At 34.1% G+C, this 19,184-nt stretch overlaps 1 protein-coding gene across 2 annotated transcripts in view; it reads left to right on the forward strand.

Moving 5' to 3' along the window:
* Nucleotides 1–19,184, forward strand: part of Hsd17b4 (hydroxysteroid 17-beta dehydrogenase 4) — an 87,427-nt gene that overhangs the window by 26,269 nt on the left and 41,974 nt on the right. For both annotated transcript variants that reach the window (XM_010633889.3, XM_010633888.3), the window contains exons 7-13: nucleotides 646–730; nucleotides 1,797–1,984; nucleotides 7,832–7,923; nucleotides 9,911–9,935; nucleotides 11,409–11,537; nucleotides 13,804–13,907; nucleotides 18,232–18,468. In XM_010633889.3, coding sequence (XP_010632191.1) covers nucleotides 646–730; nucleotides 1,797–1,984; nucleotides 7,832–7,923; nucleotides 9,911–9,935; nucleotides 11,409–11,537; nucleotides 13,804–13,907; nucleotides 18,232–18,468 — 860 coding nt within the window. The remainder of the gene's footprint in view (nucleotides 1–645; nucleotides 731–1,796; nucleotides 1,985–7,831; nucleotides 7,924–9,910; nucleotides 9,936–11,408; nucleotides 11,538–13,803; nucleotides 13,908–18,231; nucleotides 18,469–19,184) is intronic.

Below are 19,184 nucleotides of genomic sequence, written 5' to 3' on the forward strand. Positions count from 1 at the left end.
TATATATATGTAAAAAATAATTTTCCCCTCATTGAGTTTATTGGTACATTTTAGGTATACAGTACAGTTACATTCATTATTGGGATCTTATACCTTTACATGACAGGTCTTGGTTCTATTTGCCCCTGTCCCTGCCCTCCCTTCACCACCTCCTCCCCTCCCCATTTATAAACATTTTATTTCCATTTTTTCATTTTCTCCTATTTTTTTCCTTTCCCTTATTACCTTTCTCCTACTCTTCCCACTTTCTCTACACCTTTAGCCCTTTTCTTTCTATTTCACATTGTCAATTTTCTCATTAGGATCTTATGTACTATTACAGTTTATTCACATGAGAGAAGCTATTCAGTAGGTAAAATTTTTGTGTATCTGTATTACCAGGTTTTATATAAATAAACATTAAAGATAAGCAATGTATTTAGATATGCATGGAGACTGCAATAACTTTGTAAATTATAGGGAAAGCTGTTGTAGTGTGGGTATGAACTGGTGATTGGAGGCAAGCATGATTGGAACAAAAGCAAAAATGATCACTCAGAAGGATTAACAGTAGCTGATTTTGAATGCTGGGTACAAAATGAACGTCTTTGTATATGTGAACAAGCCATTGCCTATGTGCATGATAAAAGTGACTTCTCGTTTTAGATTTGGTCCACAGGGTTCATTTACGGGGCTCGTTTCAAGTTACCCGGGCAGCGTGGGATCATATGAAGAGACAGAACTATGGAAGGTAGAGTTTCACACAGCTGTCAAAGAGGACTACAGATGTGTGTTGTGTGTGTGTATACAAAGAAAAGAAAGATTTTATGATGTGTTATTAAGTGATTGCTTGGTGTCGGGAACAATGTCATCATGTTTTTAAAATATAGTTTGGTACTCATTAGATTGGTGTCATTTATAGTCACAGATTAGCTGAGCTAGATAGCTTTGTGTATCTTTCTTACCTCTAACAATGGTTTTCCTATTATTTTTTGGCATTTTAGAAAGTAGTACAAATGTTGAGGATTCAGGTATACAGTATTTTCTAACAAAGTGTAATTGTGTGTTTCCAGTGATTAGCTGGGGAGAGATCAGTGGCTATTTCCTTCTAATTGATACTGATTGGAATGTGTTAGCCTTAAAATCTGTTTAGTAACTGAAGATTCCTCTTGCTTGCTTCTTCTTGTATAACTCAAAATGTGGCAGTGCTGGTGTACTTATTGCACATAACGGTAATGCACTCTGGAGTCAGGGTCATCCCTATTAGGATTCAGGGATACGTTTAAGAGCCAAATTGTAATGCCTCTTATTGAATACTTCTAGTTTATTTTTTATCTTGGCATTTTCTGAAAGTAAGTGATATGATTTATTTGCTCTATGTAGAATGAGATTTGGTCAGATTATAAAATGGCATTGTTTTAGTGGGGAATTTATTATTAAGCAGAAGAGAAAGGGGTAAAAGTGGTGAGCACTGAGGAACCCAAACTACTTGATCTGATATTTTTTGCTAAAATTATAACATATATTGTTAGTTTATTTTATGCTTATAAATATTGTTTTTGAAAGACAGTAAATTTATTATACTTGAATTTTTTTGGCTGTGACAAAAGATTATTTTCAGTTAGACCTTATAGTTGAATTTTGAGAGATCATTTTTTTATATAAATACTAGTTTTTATATATGAATTATGAGTGTGAGAAGCTAATGACAGTACACAGTTAATTTTGACCGGTGCGACAGCACCAAAACAGGGTTAGAATGGCAATGTCACTAAAATATAGAAAAGATGATGTGGACAGATTTATTTTCCTTTTAGGATCATTATGACTTCATCATCTGCAGGAATATATGGCAACTTTGGCCAGGCAAATTATAGTGCTGCAAAGCTGGGTCTTCTGGGACTCGCAAATACTCTTGCGATCGAAGGCAGGAAGAACAACATTCACTGTAACACTATTGCCCCCAATGCTGGGTCACGGATGACTGAGACCATTCTGCCAGAAGGTAAATTAGTGTCGAGTTTTCAGTGCTGTTTCAAATGTATGGAAGGACCTTTCCAAAAGTATTAAAAAAAATTTTTTTTTGTTGGGGGGTCTCACTATGTAGTTAAGACTGACCTGGAACGCATTATGTAGCCCAGACTGGTCTCAAACTCACAGCAATCTTCCTGTCTCAGCTTCCTGAGTGCTGGGATTACAGTTGTGTGCCACCATGCCTGGCAAAAAGTATTTAAGTTTTTGAATACTTTAAAATTTTTTTCTTGAATTTCAACAGCATTTTGTGTAATTTATGTTCATTGTTGAAAAAATTAAATAGATAAAAGATTACCTGTAATTGTACCATACTGAAGCCTCCCTCTTCCCCATGGCACAGAGAATCTTTATACTGAGTTATATCCCCATCTGTAGCCCTTTTGTAATTTTAAGAATATTCTTACTGAGTTGCTAAGTTGCCCAGGCTGGCTTCAAATTTAAGATCTTGCTGTTTCAGCCTCCCGGTCATCCTTTTTCTCTGCACAGATAGATACTATACATATTCTTTTTTAAATAGAATGAAATAATAGCATTCTTACTGTTTTATAATATTATTTACAAATCATATATTTATTTTTTAGAACAGTTTTTGCTTTACAGAAAAATTAGAGTTCTTGTTGCTCTACATCCGTGCCAGCATTTATTGTCAGGCTTTTAAATTTTAATCTTTCTAACAGATGTGTAGTGCTGTTTTGTTTTAACTTGGAACTCTAAATAACATACTGTGCTGGGCACTTTTCATATGCTTATTTTTCATTATTTATCTTCTTTGGATCCATTCAGATCTTTTTCTCACTTTTAAATTGGGCTGTGTTTTGAGTTTTAATTTTTTTCTTTTTTATATTTTGGAAAAAGTCCTTTATTAGATAATGTATTTTGCATATTTTTTTTCCAGTTTGTGCTTTTTTCCAGTCTTTTCTTTCTTTTCTTTTAATCTACTTTTGAAAGTATCAATGTTTATTGATAGATACAAGTATATAAAATCAGGGCATGAACAAGACCTGATAAGTTAAATAGACTTAATTTCAATAATGTACTTACAGGCACCAAGATTCTCACCACTTGTTTCATACTCACAAAAACCACCTCAAGGCATGCAATCTCTCAGAACAGATCAGTTTATGCAAGTAAACCATGTTCCTTTTAAAAAGACTTGTGTACTTACTTGGAATTAAGGATATTAAAATCTGGCACATAAATTGACTTTTGAAGGATAATTTCAATTTAAATATTTTACTTTATGTCCACCTGGGTTGTTGATTTCTGAAGCTGTCTGACTGGACCCTCACACTCATTGCTTTGTAGGTCAGGTGTTTTTCCCCTCTGGATTCTCTCAAGGTTATCTCCTTGTATTTGGTTTTCTGCCATTGGAATATAAAATATGTAGGTAGAGATTTTGGTATTTATAGTGCTTGGTGTTTTCTCAGCTTCCTGGATCTATGGTTTGGTATCTCTTGTTAATTTTAGAATGTTCTCAGCCATTATTACTTTAAATATTTCTTCAACTTGCTTTCCTTTTTCTTCCCATTGCATGCATGGGAAAACTTTTGTGATTACAGTTCTTAAATACTTGGTTTTACTTTTCTTTGCCTTTCATTTTGGGAATTTTCTAACTATGTGTTGTCAAGCTCAGGGATTTTTTATTTCTGTTATAATGATTTTGGTGTCTAACAATTTTCTTTTGATTGTTTTGAGTTTCATTTCTCTGCTTCTATCACCTTTCTGTTCTGTGTGTTGATTACTTTCTCCATTAGAGCCCTTAGCATATTAATTATAGTTATGTTAAATTTACAGCCTGATCACTTCCATATCTCTGTCATTTTTGAATTTGGTCTGATTCATGTCTGAATTTGGTTTCCTTTGCCTCCTCAAGGTTGTTCTTTTTCTCACATTTCAGCATGTCTTGAAACTTTTTGTTGAAAGCTGAACGTGATTTATTAGGTAATAAGATTTCAGATAAATAGGCCTTCAGTGTGAGGTTGTATGCTTATCTCATTAGGAGTATGGCTATATTTATTAGTTGCTTTAACTGTACATACCAGAGGCTTCAGTTTCTTTCAGTTTTTGTATCACGTTATTTTAGGTTTCCCTAGAAGCTCCTAGTTAAGTAGAATTTGTGTCTTGAAATTCTTTCTGCTGTAATCCACTGTTATTGTGGTGGAGTCCTGTTGATGTAACTGTGAGGTTTGGGGAGGAAAGGTGTTCAATAATTTTATGGCTAACACATTTTTTTTTTTTGTACTGGGGTTTGAACTCTGGACCTTGCACTTGCAAGGCAGGCAGCGGAGCCACCAAGCTAAATCCCTGGCAAGAATGTATGAGGAAACAAGTGTTTTTTTGTACTGAGGATCAAATTTGGGTCCTTATGCTTACAAGGCAGGGAGTGGAACCACTGAGCTATATCCCCGACCCTAACTCACCTTTTCAAATGGGTCACAGTCCTGTGTTAATTTTTAGCTTGTTCAGTTTTTTCTTGGTTTGAGGATGGAAGTGATGACTAACAAGTTTTATGTGTTAGGTTAGAAACTGAAAGTCTTGTTTTTTTCCTTTACTATATTATGAACATGTTCGAAATTTAATAGTCTAGATTTCTTGATAGTTGCATTGTCTTTTACCTTGTTCATGTTCCATAACAAATACTTTGTGATTATACTTATTTTTTTAGTAGTAGGATCAAATGCAGAGCCTCAGGGCCATTGAGCAAACCACACTGGACTATCTCAGCCCTATACCGATTTTTAAAAAAAACTTCTTTATGTAACTTTCCAAAATACATTGAGTAGTTAAGAGCTATGTACCCATCATCAGCTGCAGGAAACACTTAACAATTAGACAGTTTTGTTTGTTTGTTTGGATCATCTTCTCATTTTTTTCTTGCAGTATTTCACAGCAAATACTAGACATTATATTGCACCTTTTTTTTTTTTGGTTCCAGGGATTGAACTTGGGTCCTTTTGCTTGTGAGGCAGGCAGTGACACCACTGAGCTAAATCCCCAGCTATGACATTATATTGCATCTAATAAACACTTGGGAATGTATCTCTTTATAGTTCTAGACCTTATAACCACAGTACCATTATTAAATCAAACAAAATAATGTTGAATCATCTAATAGAAAATTTGTATTAGATTATCTAATTCTTAAAAAATTCTTTTTAGAGATGGTGAATTATACTTAGGATATAGGCATTTTGTTATTATGTTTAATACATAACAGTTCATCTTTTACTTTTAAGCCATTAATTTGTTGAAGAAACTATTTCATTTGCCTTACAGGCTATTTATCTTTCTCAGTTTGAATTGCCTTTTCCCTTATGTGCAAAATTAGATGATGATCTGTGTGTGGCTCTTTCTGGACTTTCCTGTTCTATTGATGTCTGTGCCTGTTCTTTGACCACTGTAATGATGCTTTGATTACTGAAATTTTACAGTAAGTCTTAAAATTGATGGTGTCTTCCAACTTTTTGAAAATATTGTTTAAAACTTTAAATGTGTGATTGGGAGCCTACACTTATTTATTTAGTTATGTAATAGAATACTTGAACTGTTGGCCTTTACATATTTCTGGAAAAAATATAATACTTCAAAAGAAGCTTTTGTAAGATGGTCCAAAATAAATGACTGGAATTAACTACTTTATAAAATGCAGATATTTATGATACCATTTACTTTTCACATTTGAACTAATACTCATTTTAGAACTTGGAATTTTATTTTGAGTGAATAGTTTTCTATACAATATATTTTAGGTCGCAATGTCTCTATTTCATGTAGTGTAAATTTGTTGTTTCTTTCCAATTTTATTCATGGCATTGTTCCTTCATGGATACTTGGTGATTTTTAATCATGAACTCTCCTTGATCTTATTCTATGTTTGTTCTGTGCTTTAAATCGGCAGTGTTTACTTCCAAGAGAATTTATCTTTGCTAATGGCTGGTAACCAGGGGGTATAACCAGCTTGGTCTGTTTTGATATTCCTTGAAAGGTGAGGTTCAGTATAGAAGATTTTAGGCTAGGGAACCCACCTCCAAGTTGGCCTACGTCTTAAGTATTTTATTAGTACTGTTATGGTATCTGTTTCAGGTTAGCCTGAAACAACCTGCCTTCCCTGCAAACGATTGTAAGTCTTTTTTTTGTTTCTTTTTGACCAAGAATTCTCATATCTCAGCAAGGCTTAAAGCAATCTCATTTCTGGCCCAGAGCAAAGTGTCTGTCAGAGTTCTAAGCTTGATGTAATAATGCTAGATAATTGTGATAATCTCTTATGGAAAAAACACTGGGTTGAGTAAATAAGCCTCAGTTCTGATTTTGATTTCATATATCTTACTAGCTATATGACCTCCTAGACATTTTATTTGTCCTCGTAAGCCTTAGATTTTTGTTTATAAAATTGAGTGTAATAGATGCTGTCTGACCTAGCAATTTGAGAATGAACTGGAAAGCAAGAATATTTGCTTATTGGACCATGGGTTTAGCTCAGTGTTCTGCCGCGCGCCTTGCAGGTGCAAGGTCCTGAGTTTAATCCCTGGTACCCCCCCCCCAAAAAAAGAATATTTGCTTATAAAATTAGCGATAATGTGTGAAATAAGGTAAAAAGCAGAAGTATTTTTCCTATGTGGCTTTTGTTCTTTTTCTTTCATCTATAATAATGGATTCTCAGTTGGATTTTATAAATGCATTTTGCACTCAAAATGAAGTTGGTCAACTCACATATCTAAATCCAATCATATAATTCCTCTTTAACATTCAGTTCTGAAAACTGGTATGTGGGAAAATAGAGGACAATTATATATTGAGATGAATCTTATAAAGACTAAGAATTTGTCATGTATGATTTGAGATGGTTAGAACCTTCCTTTGGTTTTCCTCATGCAGGTAGTAGAGAGTGGGAAGTTGTGTGCTTTTGGATTGCTCATGTACTTGAGAGCTTGTAGAGGCTGCTAAGTGAAGATCTTGGAGCTACTTTTAATTATGGGACTGTAAATCTATTACTTTAGCATATTAAAATAAAACTACATTTCACCATATCACACGTTTGCATTTGATTCCTTAGATAAGATTATAAAGTACTATAAAGTATATTAGCAGTTATAAAATGCTTACAGTCGTATCTAATTTGAGCCTTAGAACAACTTGATGAAGTAGGTGGGGAAAGCATTTTAACTATCAGCTTAGTGATGAAAACTCAAGTCCAGGGCAGGTGAATTACGTCTTTGAGTTCTGGAGTTGCCTACACAGCAGGGCAGCACTAAAATCCAGGTCTTCCTGTTCTTGTGTAGTGCCTTTCTACTCTACTTACCTGATCACAGAAGACATGCAATGGCAAAGTAGTTCTCAAACTTTGTTACTCATTTGTGATGATTTAGGTGCATCTGAACCATTATCTCCCATTGCAGTCACAGCTGTTTTGTAGTTTTCTAGAATCTCATTAAATAGCTAGGAGAGTAATAGTTTTGGGAATGAATGGTATCTCAGTTTCTCAAACAGTATTGCTCACCAGTTTTTTCCTAGGCAGCTATAACTCTTGTTTGTTGTGAATAGTATGTTACCTATTGTGGAAAGGTAAATCTGGTGCTTACAGTTTTAGAAGCTTGAGAGTGCTTTGGGTGTCTCAGTCATGATGAAAAAAACTTTTGAAAACCTTGAATATTAGACCACTTATGTGTCTGTACTTTGTTCTTATTTGTGTCTGTACTTTGTTCTTATTTTAAAAGTATCTCAATTACCAATGTAAGTAAGACTTTTTCAGAAAGTAAAATGATTGAGGAAATGTGTACATATTCTTCTTCTTATTATTTTTTTTTTGTATTTCTTTCAGATATTATTCAAGCCCTAAAGCCAGAGTATGTGGCACCCCTGGTCCTTTGGCTTTGTCATGAGAGTTGTGAGGAAAATGGTGGCTTGTTTGAGGTATTCTGAAGTTTCCTTGTTTTCTTCTAAACAGTATTTGTGTAATTAAGTATTAAAAAAAATTTTTTTGGGGGGGTACCAAGGCTCAAACTTGGGGCCTTGCACTTGCAAGGCAGGTGGCGGAAGCACTGAGCCAAATCCCTGGCCCTAAAAATGGTTTTAAAATTGATACTGATATTTGCTTATATTTGAAAAAATCTATACAAGTTGACATCACGTATATTTTTAAAATACTATGTATATGTTATTATTAATAAGCAAATATAGATTAGTGGCCTTTTTGAGAAAGTTAACAGCAGTTTTATAAATTGTTTTTCCTTAGTTTTCTACTTCTCATATTCTTACCAAATAAAAATATAGCTGATTTAATGGAAGCCGAAGGACCTGGTTCAGTTTGAAGTGAATAATATATCATTAGCCTGTTACATTTTAATACAATGCTGATGAGTAAATTAAAGATTAAAAAAGCAGTCTCCATACGTCTAAGCAGAGATATGTGCTTCCACCTTTCTAGTCATACCCACTGAATTCGAGCTGTAGAAATTAAGAGATAGAAAAAACTTTTATAACTCTAATTTTACAGAAAATTTAATAATATAAAACCATTTCAAGTTCAAAACTTGGCCTGACACTTTTTAACCTAATTAAAGAACTAAAAATTATTTATCTTTTATAACTATATTATTAACTTTGAACAAAAATATGTCCTACTTGTGAAAATTTCAAATATATGAGAACACAGAAGAAAATAAAAATGACCCACATTGTCACCATCCAGAGAAAGCATCTATTAATATTTTTATGTATTTCCTTCCAGTCTTTTGTTAGTTGTGAATTTTACAGCAATAATTTTTTATATGTGCATTTTACACACACATCCCAATCATATAAATTAGGATCATACTGCAAATAAAATTTTGTGTTGCTATTTTTTTACTATATTGTGAACATTTTTAGTGAGGAATATTTGCATACATAATTGATAAAATACAGTAAGAGATGTGTGGAATATCCTGACTTAAATCTTAAAAGTGAGTAAATTCCACTTTGTTTCCAAGGCTCCAGTAGATACCTAGAGTGGCAGATCCAGACTCTGGGCCAGCTGAACAGTTGTTTTTATCACCTGAGAAAATCTGTAGCTTCTTAACTTTGCTTGTGAAATTTGGTAAAAGGTGATGAAAAGTTTGTTATCTCAGTTGCTGCTGATTTGTCTATTACAATGACATCACGGCAGACTGGGTGCCTTACACAGGTGTAAGCTTAGTAAAATAAAGGCAGAAGGTGATGAGAAGTTCCACTCTTGTGCTTGAAGCCACAGTGTCTGCTGATGTGAAGACACAATGAGGAGATTTTTTTTACATCAGATATTTTTATCCTTAGGACTTTCCTGAGTTAACCCTATAAAACTGCAGAAATGAAAAATTTATCTTTCTATGTGGCTGTAAGTGTTTGGTCATTTTTCTTCTGTCTGTATAAGGATGTTTTACTAAAATGAGTATTTATAGTTCATTAAGTCAAATACTTAATTTGGTTTTATTTTTTTTTAAATTCACTAATTCTTTGTATAGTAACATTTATTTTGAGCCTATAATTGTGTACTATTTATATTATTTAAACTTCATGATAATCTATGAAATATGTATTATTATCCTTATTTTACATGCAAGAAAATTTGAATTTAGGGAGGTTAAATGATTTGATTTGGTAAGGTTTTAGAGGAAGAACTGGTGTCTTGGTCTCTGGCTTTAGATTCATTGTTTTTTACTACATGCATTTATTTCTACTACCTTGTGCTGCTTTAGGTTCCTACTCTTATAACATGAATGCTACAAAGTCATGGGGCCAAAGGGAATTTGTAGAACCATATATTACTTTTATTCATTATCATCTTGTATTCTAATAATACTAGGAAGGTAGTTACCTTTTTAAACAATTCTGTTAGTGATTTTATATTAGGTGAACAATGTTTTACTCTTCTGTTTTCTAGGTTGGAGCAGGCTGGATTGGAAAATGTAAGTCTCTCACTTTTTGGTTGTCATATGTTATTTCCATATCTTTAAACCTGCACATCCATTAGAGCTGGTAATAAGGATTTTGTGAAATGTTTGTCTAGTGTATGCATTTCAGACTTTAACATTGTTATAATAGTGGTATTTCTGTAGGCCAGAGATACTTGGAAGAACCTACCTGTAGGTAGTCCTTCTTCAGGATTTGCTCTATCTTGGTCAGAACTGGCTACTTTTTTCAGACAGCATATTCTCTCTGTATAGCTATTTATCCATCAATGTGTATGACATCCCATATATTTGTTCTTGCTGTTTCACAGAGAATTGAGTGGGAAGAACTGTTTTTGAAAGAAAACTTTATTTTAGATAGTAGTAGCATGAGACATTTGGAGAAGTGAAAAATCACATTGGACAACTTTCTGGGATAGGAATTGCACCTGATTAATTGTGCCCTTTCCCCCGCCCTATAATTAATTTGGCTTCAGTTTTCTGTCCCATTTCTCAGACTTGTGGGCCTCAACTTTGATAGAGCATTTAAAAAATGGTAAAAATCCCATTGCTCAAGTTTTTTTCAATTGGCTGGCTGCTGGCATCAAAATTAATCACATATTTGAGTTATTTAGAAAGTTATTATCACTGGAGGGCATTGTTGCAACATATTTTGGAGTATCAGTATTTTTAGCAGTAATGGCTGTTTGCAAGTTGTTACTGATTTATATTTTTCAAGCATTTGATCATCTTATGATACCCATTTAAGAAAGGAAGATAAGTGTTGTAATTAAAGCTATACCTGGCAATTTATCAATAGGAAAGATCTAGAAGCAGGCATTTCTGTCATTCACTAAGACAAATTTTAAATTTAACAATCATCAAAGTCTGACCATTTTGTTTAAATAAGGTTATGTAGAGGTTATTCCTCTGGATTTGAAAAAAGAAAACACTTAAAAATTCTAATAGATTTTATTCAGCAGTACTGAATATGTGTAGCCTATGGAAATGGAAGAAATTAGAAAGAAAGGATAAGGGAGAATTATTTGTGGCTGTCTGATTTATTAACTGAAATATTTGACCTGTTACCACCACCAATCCTGAATTTGCTACCCAGCAAAGTTCTGTTCTGTTAATCTTCATTTTATAAACAAGGAGAGTGAAGTATCTTTACCTGTGGTGATGTGTGGTCATGAGGTCAGTCTTTTGGTATGATTATTATAGAAAGTCATCTTTTCAGATTTAGCGTATTTTTTCCTTTGTAGTATCTGGCATAAGGAGAAGTTTGTCCTTTCAGCTTCACATATATTTAAAAGTTTTTTTTTTTTTGAGGAAAAATTGTTTTTAGGCTATAGTTAAATTCTTTAAGTTAGAATATCTTTTTCTAAATATCCTTTTTCTTGAAGTTAAAATTTTAAGGCCTTTTTATGAATCTTGCTTTCTGCCTCCCTTAAACTTATCTCAGATGTTTGGTTTTATTTCTATAACTAGTACGCTGGGAGCGCACTCTGGGAGCTATTGTCAGACGAAAGAACCAGTCAGTAACTCCTGAAGCAGTGAAGGCTAACTGGAAGAAGATTTGTGACTTCAGTAATGCCAGCAAGCCTCAGAGTATCCAAGGTAAAGAGCCTTGTAACTTTTCCTTGATTAAAGAATCAGAGGCAACATCTCCCAGGGATGTGTCTCCCACCTTAAGCATGATGACTTAGACACTTAAATCATCTGTGGCATAGTCTTTGCTCTGCTAGATATTAGAACTCTTCATGTTTAAGATATTTTACTCCCACTATTTTCCAGTTATTTAAAAAATAATTTTGTTTTGTTTATGTGTGGCCAAAGGATGGATGGTATGAGGTGTTTACTCATTTGTATTAAATGTACCAGTTGATGATTGTTTTTAAAATTATTTATGATCTAATAATATGTTCCTTATGTGACCCAGTTTTTCCTCTGTTTTTCTAATGGTTTATTTAAACCGATTTAAGCTTAGCTCTTTTCTGTTCAGTGAATAGGTGTGGCTTCATTTTAGGGCTTTGGTTTTGCTACTGTTTGCATGTCTTCTACCACAACTCTTTCTCCTTTTATCACCTCTTCATAATGTTATGCTTTCTTAAAAAAACTCAAATCTCAGATATTCTGGGCTACATCAGTCTTTCCCTCCCCCCATGAATGTGTGGTTTCTTTTTTGTTTATTTTGTTTTGGTTTTGATACCGGGGATCATGTTCAGGACCTGCAGTTGTGAGGCAGGTGCCAGTGAGCTAAATCCCAAGCCCAAATGTGTGTTTTTTTTTTACATACTTGATAAGTTTCTTTGCGGCAGAGATTGTACTTTATAGGTGATTTATTTTTCTTGTGTGCAGGGTATCAAACCCAGGGCTTTGGGCATGGTAGGCATTTATCCTGCCACTGAGCTCTACCCCTCAGTTATATGTAATTCTTTTGTATTCAGTGTTAGCCTAGTGCTGAATTAATAAAAGAGATTTAGCAAATGCCTTTAACTTGAATTATTTAATCATCTGTGATGTGCCCACAGTAGTAGGTACCAAATAAAATTTACATTATTTTTTGTAGTATAATTCGCCTGTATAGTTGGTATTTGAAGTTGAAAGAGTTTTCTGAGAAAGATCATGAATCAGTGTTATTTTAAAGAAAAATATTTTTTCTCTTAGTGATTTTATATTCAAAGTTTGATAGATTATCAGAAAAATGGCTTTTAGTTCATAACTGATAGCATTCTTATATTCTGTATTTTGGTATTTCAAATCTGTGATTAACAGTCATTATCAATGAAAGTGAAAGAGAAAAAGGGAAAATTTATTTAAAAACTTAGATTTCTGCTTTAAAAACTTTTGGCTTCAGAAGTATTAAGACTAGCTGGGGGTTAGCTCAGAGGTTCCGGAGCCTGACTTGCAAGTGCAAGGACCTGAGTTCGATCCCCAGTACCAAAAAAAAAAAAAAAAAAAAAAAAAAACCCAAACCAGAATATGCACAAAGAAGTATAAAGATATTATCTAAAGCCCTAATTGATGCTGTTTGAAGTACAGTAAAAAACAAAAACAACAAAAGAACCCCACTTTACTATATGAGTTGTCTCTCCAGACCACATCCGGTCCATTTATTTTACAGAACTAAATCACAGAAACATGGAACTAGTCAGTGTTTGAGCAGAGAGCCTGTTCAGGTTATCTCTCTCAGAGTGTGGTGCCATGAGCTTTTGTCAAGAAAGTCTCCCTTCAAAACAGTGGTCTGAATGGGAATGTAGGGGAAGAGATGCTCCACTAGTGTCATCTGGAATGCAGATATACTTGGTTACTTCAGACACTGCAGTTTAGTTTATAGTTTTTCTCTGGTTCATAAGGAAGTGCAGTATCCCCAGGTTTGGAAGGTCCCAGAGCCTGCAGAACATCATATAGCATATAGGGATTCCCTGGGAGGCTAGTTATAAGCTTTAGGCCCCAGAGGAGCAGCTTCAGTCCCTTTTGGAGGCCCTGTTTATAGGATGATTTTTTTTCTTTTTGTCTCTAGAACAATTGTTAGTATTGTTTTTAGACCTTTTACTTACGTAAACACCTGGGGCAGAGGTAATTCTAGTGTTCTGTATCGTAAACAAGTATCCCACTTTGCAGTGACAAAATAGCTCAAGATACTGCAAAGCTTAAGAGCTCCCTGGAACGTGGGAGGGTTATATAAGACAGTGCTTAGTTTTTCATTGAAGATAGCTAGTTATTTTTGCTTTCTTTCAGAGTTTTTTTTCTGTAAGAGCCTAACATCATACATTTAGTTTGTGAGTGATGATGGAAGTTTTGTAGCAACTGTTACCTAGCATACTGTAGTATTTTTTGTCACATTCAAAGCAAAGCTTTTTCTTATTTTCTTTAATTTTAGAATCAACTGGCAGTATAATTGAAATTTTACATAAATTGGATTCAGAAGAGGAAATTTTGCCAAATCCTACCAGTCATGTAGCTTCTACAGCCTCACCAGGATTTGTAAGTGGGACAAGAAGGCCTTTACTTTTGTCTTCTCTGGTGATTGCTTTTCCTTCCTCCTCCTCTTTTCTTTTGGATGTAGTCACTGTCTTTCAGTTTCTAATAATGGAGAGAAACAAGCAAAAATAATTTGAAATAGAGAATTTATACAAATTTATCTGTGATTGACTTTAGATTAAAGCCATTTCTGACACACAGACTTTTCACACAGATTCTGATAGATGACATTTGAACCACATGAGGAGGTGGATGGGGTGGTGGTAGAGCAGTCTGTACTCTCTTTGTTTTGTTTTGTTTTTTTGTACTGGGGATTGAACCTTGGGACCTTGTGCTTGCAAGGCAAGCAGTGGAACCACTGAGCTCAATACCTGGCCCTGGACTCTGTTTTTTGTTCATTTCCCCTCCCTCCTTTTCTTAGATTTCTCTGGACTATACTACACTTTTCTTTCCCCAGATGGAGGACTCTCTTGAGAGATCAGGACAATTGAGTATCAGTTTTCAAAGCTCTTCCTAGTGCAGTGATGGTGAACCTTGTGAACATGGCAAATAAACCTGAATACTGAGGTTTTGATTTAGGAAGAACAGCTCATATGTTAACATCTTTCGTCTTAAAAGAAAAATAACACGTGTGCCATAGGTTCATCACCACTGTTTTAGTGTGTGAGTTGGATAGGAGGAAGGAAGCTCACCTACTGAATTTATTTTGGCTTTTCTGGGTGATTGGAAACAGGTGCTGGAAGCTTATCTGAACTTTTCGTAAGGATTCTCTTCACTAACCTATATGTTTTGGTAGTTTCTTTCCTGCATCACTGTTTGTATGATAGAGAATGATAGAAAAGGTATGATAGGTATGATAGAGAAGGGGGAAAGGGAATTATTACTTGGGGTAAAGCTGTTGTCTGGTCTTGGTATCTCTCCCTGCTTGCCTGCCTGCCTTCCTGTCTCTTCCATATATAGTTTCCATTATGCTCATTGATACCTTGTTATCTCTTCAAGCCTAGCTATAAACTGATTAAAGTAGTTCTGCATTTTGTGAAAATCTGGTGGTGGGGAATTAGAAGTGTGTGGGATGACACAGTGGTTCTGTGCTACAATGTTTTTGTTATTTTTTTTCTCCCTTAAGATACCAAATAGAAGACTTTGAAATATAAACAATTTTGAAACATTATTTTACATATAAAATGCTATTTTCTAAGCTATTGATTTATGGATAATTGACCACAAAACTTTTCATAAAATATGTGCTAGACAGTGATAAAATGAATGATCATTAACTGAATGTTAAATGTAACTTTTATTTTCTTTTTGTCAGTATAGTTTGAGGAATACTTTTTCTTGACTGTCCTTTGATAATCCTAGTCACTGTTTTTCTAACTTTTTAGAAAAAGATATTTAATGACTCTCTAGGTCTGTTTTTTTTTGGGGGGGGTATGTGGGATCGAACTTGGTACCTTGTGCTTTCAAGGCGGGTGGTGGAACCACTGAGCTAAATCCTTGTCCCCTAGGTCTGTTCTTTTAAAGGAAAGTATTAACAGATTATATTTTGGAAATATTTTAAGTTTCAGCTAAGAAACTGGCTATGTGCTCCATCACTGAGCTATATACCCTGAACTCTGTTTTTCTTTTTTTTAACTACCTCTTAAAATTGTAAAAATCTTTCTTAGGTTGTAGCTCTTATTTTCTGACTCCTGTTGTAGGATTAAAATGATTGAAAAATTGGACATTATTTTATAAACCAACATGCTTCACACTGTAGCTAGGCCTATCATCACTAAATCGGAAAACACAGCATTCAGTTAGACAAAATACATCCCTGAAAGGAATGTCAGGTTAAAGCTCATTTCAACTTGAAATATTTTGAGGTAGTCTACTTTACAAGCACTAAACAATATTTTACTTACCTGTTTACAATGCATTTTATGTATTTGCTCTTACAAAGCAATTCACTATTCCTATTATAATTCATTTCTTTATTTTTGTGTAACCATTATTTGTGACATTCAGTAGCGTTTTCTACTATCAGAGATAGGAAAATTGAAAATGATTTGGGGTAAAGCTGTTGTCTGGTCTTGGTATCTCTCCCTGCTTGCCTGCCTGCCTTCCTGTCTCTTCCATATATAGTTTCCATTATGCTCATTGATACCTTGTTATCTCTTCAAGCCTAGCTATAAACTGATTAAAGTAGTTCTGCATTTTGTGAAAATCTGGTGGTGGGGAATTAGAAGTGTGTGGGATGACACAGTGGTTCTGTGCTACAATGTTTTTGTTATTTTTTTTCTCCCTTAAGATACCAAATAGAAGACTTTGAAATATAAACAATTTTGAAACATTATTTTACATATAAAATGCTATTTTCTAAGCTATTGATTTATGGATAATTGACCACAAAACTTTTCATAAAATATGTGCTAGACAGTGATAAAATGAATGATCATTAACTGAATGTTAAATGTAACTTTTATTTTCTTTTTGTCAGTATAGTTTGAGGAATACTTTTTCTTGACTGTCCTTTGATAATCCTAGTCACTGTTTTTCTAACTTTTTAGAAAAAGATATTTAATGACTCTCTAGGTCTGTTTTTTTTTGGGGGGGGTATGTGGGATCGAACTTGGTACCTTGTGCTTTCAAGGCGGGTGGTGGAACCACTGAGCTAAATCCTTGTCCCCTAGGTCTGTTCTTTTAAAGGAAAGTATTAACAGATTATATTTTGGAAATATTTTAAGTTTCAGCTAAGAAACTGGCTATGTGCTCCATCACTGAGCTATATACCCTGAACTCTGTTTTTCTTTTTTTTAACTACCTCTTAAAATTGTAAAAATCTTTCTTAGGTTGTAGCTCTTATTTTCTGACTGCTGTTGTAGGATTAAAATGATTGAAAAATTGGACATTATTTTATAAACCAACATGCTTCACACTGTAGCTAGGCCTATCATCACTAAATCGGAAAACACAGCATTCAGTTAGACAAAATACATCCCTGAAAGGAATGTCAGGTTAAAGCTCATTTCAACTTGAAATATTTTGAGGTAGTCTACTTTACAAGCACTAAACAATATTTTACTTACCTGTTTACAATGCATTTTATGTATTTGCTCTTACAAAGCAATTCACTATTCCTATTATAATTCATTTCTTTATTTTTGTGTAACCATTATTTGTGACATTCAGTAGCGTTTTCTACTATCAGAGATAGGAAAATTGAAAATGAGACATTATCCTTTAGCAAGAGTTAAGCAATAAAAGTACTTATCTGTAAATGAAAACCCTTTTTAGATAATACCTGTTTGACTTTTCTGAAAATGTCAAATGTATAGGAACTATCTCCATCAAATTCAGTGACCTAGTCATGTCTTTTCAAAAGCAAAACTAGGTATATGAATAGCTAATAGTTGAAAAGTTAAAATTTCAAAGATTTGATGAAAGTATTAATTGAAAAATCATTTTAAAATTTTTTATTAGTACATGTTTGCAATTCATGCAGTTTACAATCATCTTGGGGAGTGGTACCTCCCACCACTTCTTTTTTTTTTTTTCCCCCATTTTTTTTTTTTTTTTTTTTTAAATCTCCTCCCCAATTCCTCTGTCCCATTTTTCATTCTTGTTGCTATTATTAATCATAACTCATGTTATGGCACATGTTTATAGTAATTGAAGTTATTAGGTTCCTATATATAGCATATTTTTATTCTGCTTATATCCCCTTCCCCTTCTCACCCCTTGTGCTTTTTCCCTTGGATTACTACTCTATTGCAAGAAAATCTTCTCCTTGTCCCTTCTATCCATCTTTTGTTATTTTCTTTGTTTATACCTTGTTTCACTGAAATGAGAGATGCCATACAGTATTTAAATATCTGTGTCTGGTTTATTTCACTCAACATTATAATTTCTAGGTACCTTCATTTCCTACGAATGTCTCAAATCTGTCCTTCTCTATAGCAGCCTATTCTGTTATACAAAGTATAACAGTTATATTATTCTGTTATACAAAGATACTCTATTTTCTTTACCTATTCATCTTGATTGGTATACAGGGTGTTTCCAGGGTTTAGCTATTACAAAATTTTGCTGCTATAAACATTCTTGTGCACGTATCACTATAGTGTGATGACTTAAGGTCTTTGGGAAAGATACCTAGCCAGGGGAATAGCTGGGTTATATGGAATTTCTAATTTCAGGTCTTTCAGAAGTCTCCATGTTAATTTCCATAATGGTTGTACTAGTTTACATTCTCACCAACAATGAAGGGGAGGGTTCCTTTTCATTACAGCCTCACCAGCATTTGTTATTGTTTGAAAAAAATAATTTTTTTACAACTGTCCCATAGGCTAGCGCTATTGGCTATAAACTTCCTTCATATTTTTCTGCTTATACGGAACTGGACACTATTATGTATGCCCTTGGAGTGGGAGCATCAATGAAAGATCCAAAAGATTTGAAATTTCTCTATGAAGGAAGTTCTGATTTCTCCTGTTTGCCTACCTTTGGAGTTATCATAGCTCAGAAATCTATGACCAGTGGAGGGTTAGCAGAAATTCCTGGACTTCCGATCAACTTCGCAAAGGTATGCCTACTGAGAAATTGTCTTTTGCTTGTCTTCTGTTTCTTTAAGTGTTATTGGTAAATGTCACATTGGTAGGTGTACATGTATATTCAAATATGTACATACTATGTACAGTTTCCAGACCGTGGCATGATGCTACTCTCTCTCTGCTGTTTATTTGCTGTTTAACCAAATATAAATAACTTCTTTAGGTTTCAGTTTCTTTATTTATAAAATAGATACGATAACCTAAGCTTATGTCACAATACTGGTAAAGGAGAAAACCAAGTAATTATCTGGATGAAAGAATATTTGGGACAGAGAGAACACCTGTAATAAGACACCCTGAGGTAGTTGTGTATTTACTTGATTTTGGAGCAGTATGGAGGTCAGTTCAGCGAGAGTGAGCAAAGGTCACTCTATTTAGGGCTGTTAGGAAAGGAGGACTTTGTAATCATTGTAAGGACTATTGCTTAAACTCCAGTTTACAAGGGAAACCATTGGTCAGGCTGTATTTACTGAGTTTCAGTCTCACTGTGGTCTGGAGAAGAGATGTGTGAGAGCCAAGCTTAGAGTCTGTGGTAGCAATCTAAGCAAAAGTGTTAGATGCAAGGGGAAGGAAGAGTCAAGAAGGGAGGTGTTTGTTCTGGACAACTGAGATTATATGTGTGTACGTATGTATATACACAAATTATACAGTTATGTAGTATATTTACTGTGTACAGCAGTCACATATG

This window comes from Fukomys damarensis, unplaced genomic scaffold, assembly GCF_012274545.1.
Source record: "Fukomys damarensis isolate Sample0158 unplaced genomic scaffold, DMR_v1.0_HiC HiC_scaffold_9, whole genome shotgun sequence".
NCBI lineage: Eukaryota > Metazoa > Chordata > Mammalia > Rodentia > Bathyergidae > Fukomys > Fukomys damarensis.